Consider the following 7,768-nt stretch of genomic DNA (forward strand, 5'->3'; position numbering starts at 1 on the left):
GTCCCGTCCCCCCCCCCGCCCAATAGCTAGCAATCCAAAACAGTCCAGTGGAGCCTGAGCGGTGGGTGTTGCCTTCTGACACACTTCCGGTGAGGTCAGGGGGTGTGGCATATGCAAATAAGTAATGCTAATGAGCTCCTGCACCTCTTTTTCTACCAAATGACCCCTGTGTGTGTGTGTGTGTGTGTGTGTGTGTGTGTGTGTGTGTGTATGGGAATCCAGTCAATTAATTTATGTGTAATGTTAATGTATATTGGAATGTGAAGGGACCCCTTTTGGCCTTCTGAATCTTGGGTTCTCCCAGTCCAGCACTTCCCCTCTTGTTTGCAGTGGGCAAAGACACTTATTTGTTTGATTGATTGATTGATTGATTGATTGATTTCCCACCAGGGCAGGCTCAGGGCGGCTTCCACAACATTCGACAAATAAAACAACGACGATAAATACAGCCATAAAAACAAGACCTAAAGTGCTAGTTATCAGCTTATACGGCGGTGGCGAGGTAGGAATAGCAGCAGACATGCTAAAAAAATGCAGCCAGCTGTTGTTATTACAGTTTGGCGAAGCGCAGGATATCGACGGTGGCATTGGTGGCATTGGGCACAGGGTCTTAGTTGTTGGATGCGGCTCCTTAATGAAAGGCCTGGCGGAAGAGCTCTGTCTTACAGGCCCCGCGGAACCATAAAAGGTCCCGCAGGGCCCTGGTATCTTCCGGGAACTTTCAGACACAGACTTTGGCAATTCAAGGCCCTTGCCTCCGTGCAGCCTGGGAATCCCAGCCCTTTGCCCAGCACCGTCACCTGAAATCACAGGGCAGAGTATTTATAGTGGATCACACCTTCTCTGCCTACCGTTAACTGTTCACGGAATCGTTTTTCTTTTTCTCCTTTGTGTCCCGTAGACGAGTTCAACCGAGTGATCATTCCAGTGAAGAGGGGCGAAGAGAACACAGATTACGTCAACGCTTCTTTTATAGACGTGAGTGGCTGCTTTCGCTCATCTTTCGTTTCTGGCGCGCTGTAAATTTATTATTTATTTTTGCATTTTGTTTTAGTGGTCTTGTATCCGGCCCGCACCGCAAGCAGGCTCAAAGCGGGTTCCAACCGTCTCAGTACAATATAGAACACAATTCACTGCACCGTAGTTCAAGCGTGCTTCTAGAACAGGGGTCCCCAACCTTTTCAAGCCTGGGCACTACTGGAATTGTGGCACAGCGTGGTGGGCAAAGCCACAAAAACAGCTGCCACGACTTACCTTCGGTCACACAGTGAAGACAATTGTGTTGGGGGCGGCAGCCGCTGCCAAAGCATATTTTTTTAAAAAAAAAATCTGCACAGCCAGTCAAATCTCCCAGTGGCCAATCAAAAGTCTAGTCCCGCCCACTTTCTAAAAGCACTCGGCAGGTACCAGGAAAGGTGCTGGTGGTTGCCATGGCACCCTCGGGCACTGTGCTGGAGACACCTGTTCTAGAAGCAAGGGCAAGAGGGTTGGACCAGGTGGCCTGCATGGCCCCTTCCAACTCTATGATTCTATGGTGACCAAGCGAGGCAAGTGAGAAGCAGAGGTGGTCTTCCATTGCCTTCCTCTGCAGAGTCTTCCTTGGTGGCCTCCCACCCAAGTACCGATACTTGGGTGGGAACCCAAGTATCGGTACTTGGGTGGGAGGCCACCAAGGAAGACTCTGAAGAGGAAGGCTTTGATTCCAAGCACTAATGGAATTGGGCTATACCATGCTCCTTCCCTTCCGCCTGTCTAATTAGGCAGGTGTCCGTCCGCCCGCCCCCCCCCAAAAAAAAATTATCTCCTTCCCCAGCTCACGTTAAACTTCTCTCGATTTGTGGCTGACTTTGCAGGAACTTTCTGTTCCCGTCTGGCTTCCGGTTCACCGTCCCGTCATACTGATTAATGACCCAGTAATACTGATTAATGACCCAGTAATGGCATTCCCAAATGGCTTTGGGAAGTGGTGCAAAGAGAGATTTTGAGCCGCTCTTTAAAGGTGTCACTAGGATGGAGATGCAGACCTATAGTTTAAGCATGTTTGCTTATTTGAAAAGGGAGCGAAACTGTAACCTTCTTGTATGTGGCTTCAGGTTGCATTATTATTAAGTCAAGCATCTACCTTCTTCCCGCCTGACCTCCTTTCGTGTCCATTTGCTTTTCAAAGAATCTTGGTCAAGCTCAGGACGGCTTGAAGTCTTTTTTACCTGGCAGTTCAGTTTCCTGTCTCCGTGGAACCCTACTCGGCTGATGCATTCCAAATGACTGAACTTCTTTTCATGTTAAATGAAGGAAGGAGGGAAAAGGCTGGGAAAGAGAACCTTTGATTTGCAGAAGCGAAACCTTTAGCGGAGCAACAAAGCAGTTGTTGTGCCCCACGAGAGGTGTCACGGCTCTGGTTCCAGGCTCCCTTGAGAAGGCCCAGAGTACCCTCCCAAGACCTTCAGACCTCCCTTTTGGCCGAATAATAGGCGTGAGGACCAATGCTCCCTTTAAGCTGTGGAGTCTTGTGAGCAAAATTTCTACTTTGTGAGCGACTGGCATTAAAGTTGTGAGCGACTGGCATTAAAGTTGTGAGCGAGTGATTTGGCTGCTGCATACATTAGTTTGCACTGGAGTTCTCCTTCCTGAGCTAAGACAAAAATCTGTGAGCCGGAGGCTAAAAACCTGTGAGCTAGCTCACACTAACTTAGCTTAGAGGGAACATTGGTGCGGACCAGGCAGAGTGAACAATGAGAATAGTTTATAGGAGGTCACACAACAAGGTGCAGAATAATAACAGTAAGTGGGTGAAAAGAAAAGAAATCGAATGCCCTAACGCGTCTAAATATATACTGTCCCTAGCTCACTACTCCAAGTGGCACTAGACTGCTCACCCTTCCCTCAGGATGAGAGTCTCTCCCCTGCAGCAGCCTTCCTTCTGGCTCTGCCCTCTGGAAGAAAGAACAGCCTTTGCTCTGGCACCAGCCCTTTTGTTCCCCAGCCCTCTTCTTCCCTATTGGTCAATTTTGGCTCCAAAACCTCTCAGGGGCTTCTGGGAGTTGTAGGCCCAGCCTCATCTACTGCTAGCCAGGCTCCCTGGGCCTAGTAGGCCGCTGGTGGCACAGCCCAGATCATGACAGGTTGGGTGTACAGGGAGAGCTGCTCATGTCAGAGCTCCCTCTTCAGTACTGTCAGCATCCTGGCTTCAGCTTCCTTATGCCGGCATTGCTTATGGGTTACTCCTTGGCAGTGAAGCTAATGCAGACCTTTACAACTTGGCAAGGGGGACAGGACTTCCCTGGACAAACTCCACTTTTAGACTGCCTTCCCTGATATGGCACTGGGGCAGGTGTGTACCCCCAAGTCACCAACGGGGAATGGAGAGAGTGAGTGGCAAGAAGATCCCTGTGGAGTGAGATGTCTTCCGGGCTGACCATCTATTACATGGGAGCAGACCATAGTACTGAAAGGCACATGAATACAACACGAAGCTGCCTGATGGAGAATCATGAGAGTTGGAAGGGAGCTCCAGGGCCATCTAGTCCAACCTCCAAAGCCATAGGGACACACGAGTGACAAAAATGAGAAAGCGGAAGAGCCCAATAAACAGAGAACCGGTGTGGTTTAGTGATTACGATGATGGACTCGGATCCGGGAGAACCAGTCTGACTGTTTGCCCTGGGGGGGGTCAGCAGGCATGCACCAAAATGCTGAAATTCTGCGCCAAGGAAGCCTAAATTCTGTGTGGTCAGAACTGTGCTTGATTTGTATCCTTGCAATATGTCCTCGCCGGGCTCCATATCAATGCCGTGAGGTGGAGAGACCCGGGGGAACAGTCCCGGAGACGCAAATGTCCCCAACCCACTCCCTCAGCGACAGCCGAGACGCCGAGGGAACTCAGGGGAGACGGAGCGATCCGGCACGGACAACGCTCCTTTGGCACAAAGGGGGAGGGCCCGAATGAAAGACAGAGGAGATTGGAGGGTCCCTGCCTTACCTCTCACCCTCGGAATGAAAGCGGCAACGGGCGACAGACACGGCGTCCGAGGCGGAAGTAGACACTCCCCTGAATGCACAACTCCACGGGGATTTGAAGGGAGGCGGGGCAAAACAGGGAAACCCTCAGGGATTGGGGGAACGCAGAGAGCAACAGATGGAAGAGCCTATGGGCTCTGATAGGTGGGTCTGCAAGGCCGGGGAGGAGGATAAAAGGAAGGAAACGGAAAGCGCCGGGGAGGAGTTCAGAGATAATTGCACAGGCAAGACAGAGAGAGAGAAAAGGGCGATTACTCTGAGAAAGGTGCCTGGAGTGTGAGGTAACACTCAGCCCTTTCACATCTGAGGTGCTTGTTTCCTTTCTTCATTATCTCCTCAACCCGGCGACAGGTTTTAAAGAGCCCGGGGGTAACCTACATTGTTAGCCGCCCTGAGCCCGCCGAAAGCGGGGAGGGTGGGATAGAAATATAATAAATAAATAAATAAATAAACCCTGAGCATGACACAATATCTGGGCTTGTGTATTTTGGCAAGGCTCAAACTGGCCAGTATTTGCCTGTCGTTTAAACAATTCTGAGTCCTCTTTTGTGGCTAGTCTAGCCTCGTCCCACCCAGAAGGATCGGGGCCCACGGAGAGGAAGTCGGGGAGGAGTGTCCCGCTTTGCCTTCTCTTCCCTCCTTCTCATTCCCCCCACCCGTTTCACTCCCTTCGCAGGAGAAATGCGCCCAGTACTGGCCTTCCGACGGCTCCGTGTCTTACGGGGACATCACTGTGGAGCTGAAGAAAGAGGAGGAGTGCGAGAGCTACACGGTGCGAGACCTGCTGGTGGCAAACACTAGGGTAGGTGTGCGGAGGGACCAGTGTTCCCCCTAAGCTGAGTTAGTGTGAGCGAGCTCACAGTTTTTTAGCCTCCAGCTCACACATTTTTGCCTTAGGAAGAATGGCTCAAGAGCAAACCGATTTACGCAGCAGCCAAATTGCTCGCTCACAACTTTAATGCCAGTAGCTCACAAAGTAAAAATTTTGCTCACAAGCCTCCATAGCTCAGAGGGAGCATTGGTGGATCCGGAGACCACGTGCAGATTGGCTTGCTGCTTTTGATCTTACTTTTTCCTGCCATCTTGACCTCTCCTTTCTCCAACCGGCTCCCTTTAGGGCCTCCTTTCCTGCCCATTTCTTCCACCAGGCCTTTACCCAGTTCCGTCTATCCCAAGGGCTTATGTTGATGCCACCCACCCACCCCTGCCGCACACACGCAGGTTCCTGATTCTAATCCTTGGAAAGAGAACCGTCTTCTACAGCTTCCTTCTAATTCCTTCCCCAGTCATTGCCTTGTCTGATCAGTCCCCCAACAAGGGCTTTCACGAGAGAGAGAGAGAGAGAGAGAGAGAGAGAGAGAGAGAGAGAGAGAGAGAGAGAGAGAGAGAGAGAGAGAGAGAGAGAGAGAGAGAGAATGAGAGAGAATGAGAGAGAGAGAGAGAGAGAGAATGTGAGAGAGAGAGAGAACCTTCTGGAAAGGAAGGTCAAAAATCAGCAAATACCGTGCTATATACAATTACAAAGTATCTCAAGTAATTTTTATATTTTTATTCATTTTTATATATAGTGTAGTGTGGTGTAGTGGTTAAGTGCGCGGACTCTAATCTGGGAGAACCAGGTTTGATTCCCCACTCCTCCACTTACACCTGGCTGGATGACCTTGGGCAAGCCATAGTTCTGCTAAGAGCTGTTCTTGAAAAAGAGCCGTTACTGTCAAGAGCTCTCTCAGCCCCCCCTACCTCACAGGGTGTCTGTGGTGGGGAGGGGAAGGGAAAGGAGTTTGTCAGCCGCTCTGAGATTCCCTTGGGTAGTGAAGGGCGGGGTATAAATCCAATCTCTTCTTCTTCTTCTTTTCCCTCACAGGGTGCCTGTTGTGTGGAGGGGAAGGGAAAAGGAGTTTGTAAGCCGCTCTGAGACTCCCTTGGATAGTGAAGGGTGGGGTATAAATCCAATCTCCTCTTCAGTCAAAAGTTCTCTCACAGCTGTTCTCTCAAGAGCCGTTTCAGTCAGAGCTCTCTCAGCCCCACCCACCTCACAGGGTGTCTGTTGTGGGGAGGGGAAGGGAAAGGAGTTTGTCAGCCGCTCTGAGACTCCCTTGGGTAGTGAAGGGCAGGATATAAATCCAATCTCATCTCTTCTCTTCTTCTTTTATTCTTTAATTTTTTCTTATAAATTATTCACCATTATATTAATTATCACATAAACATTATCACGTAGAAAGAATCATATATCCAATTTTTTTTTGGTATCGTCTTTTTATATCACAAAAGATATTGCACAACCCCTTTATTAATACCAGTCCTCCTTAACAGCACAAACGTTTTAAGGAGGAGGACTCCTTTAAGCCTATTCTGAATGAGTGCTCAGTCTTCCTCCAACAGAGGTCCAAATATCCTCCTGTTTCAGTGTCTTCCCCAGGGAGTGCAACAGATATTACCAAGCACAAGGTTGCCAAACACCAAGATATTTATCCAAATTTCACCAACGAACGCTGCAAACAGTCTCTCCTAGTGAGCGCAAGGGTTTTCCCCCAAAGTGAAAATCACGTTCGTGGTGTGTTTTGTGGAAAGGAAGGCCAAGCACTTGACTAAAAAGAAAGGAGATGGCTACTAACAGCCTGTGTCTTGGCTCACGACACCGGCTGTCCCTCCCCTTAAATCAGGGGTCCCCAACATGGTGCCCGTTGACACCTTCCTGGTGCCCAAGTGTCTTTAGAAAGTGGGCAGATCCAGGTAAGAACATAAGAACATAAGAGATGCCAATGTTGGATCAGGCCAATGGCCCATCCAGTCCAACACTCTGTGTCACTCAGTGGCCAGAAATACCAGGTGCCATCAGGAGGTCCAGCAGTGGGGCCAGGACATTAGAAGCCCTCCCACTGTTGACCCCCCCAAGCACCAAGATGACAGAGCATCACTTGCCCCAGAGTCCCTATCTGTACCTTGTGGCTAATAGCCACTGATGGACCTCTGCTCCATATGCTTATCTAATTCCCTCTTGAAGCCGTCCGTGTTTGTAGCTGCCACCACTTCCTGTGGCAGTGAATTCCGTGTGTTAATCACTCTTTGGGTGAAGAAGGACTTCCTCTTATCCGTTCTAACCCGACCGCTCAGCAATTTCATGGAGTGTCCACGAGTTCTTGTATTGTGAGAAAGGGAGAAAAGGACCTCTTTCTCTACCTGCTCTTTCCCATGCTAGGTTAGATAGTCTGCAGATTTTTAAAAACCTTTGCTTTGGCACCAGCCGCCACCACAGCATCTTCACTGTGTGACTGAAGGTCAGCCGCAGCAGCGGTGTCGTGGCTGGCTCCGTCTCCCGCAGCCGTTGTGTCGTGGCAGCCGTTTTGTAACTAGCTCCGCCCCCCCCGGTGGCAGCCGTTTTCGGGGCAGCCGTTCCGTTTCCGCACCCGCCATGCCGTGTCAGCATTCCAAAGGTTCCCGCAGGCTCCAAAAGTTGGGGGTCCCCTTCTCTTAAATTCTAGTAAGTGTTTCTGAGGCGTCTCCCTGGATTCAGCGGGACGCTTTCCTGAGTCTCCTTCCCTTTTGCTTGGCCAGGAAAACAAGATCCGGCAGATCCGGCAGTTCCATTTCCACGGCTGGCCGGAGGTCGGCATCCCCTCCGACGGGAAAGGAATGATCAACATCATCGCGGCCGTGCAGAAGCAGCAGCAGCAGTCAGGAAACCATCCCATCACCGTGCACTGCAGGTAATCGAGCGGCTCCGGCACACCACCCGGCCCCCCGGGCTCTT

The 7,768-nt window shown here is 50.5% G+C and overlaps 1 protein-coding gene across 1 annotated transcript in view; it reads left to right on the plus strand.

Annotated features, from left to right (window-relative positions):
- The window catches only part of LOC107117584 (receptor-type tyrosine-protein phosphatase alpha-like), a 155,405-nt gene that overhangs the window by 144,224 nt on the left and 3,413 nt on the right, over positions 1-7,768 (plus strand). Inside the window, exons 14-16 of the mRNA XM_015419729.1 lie at positions 902-978; positions 4,694-4,819; positions 7,573-7,724. Coding sequence (XP_015275215.1) covers positions 902-978; positions 4,694-4,819; positions 7,573-7,724 — 355 coding nt within the window. The remainder of the gene's footprint in view (positions 1-901; positions 979-4,693; positions 4,820-7,572; positions 7,725-7,768) is intronic.

The sequence above is a fragment of the Gekko japonicus genome, unplaced genomic scaffold, assembly GCF_001447785.1.
Source record: "Gekko japonicus isolate JY-2015 unplaced genomic scaffold, Gekko_japonicus_V1.1 scaffold1885, whole genome shotgun sequence".
Classification (NCBI taxonomy): domain Eukaryota; kingdom Metazoa; phylum Chordata; class Lepidosauria; order Squamata; family Gekkonidae; genus Gekko; species Gekko japonicus.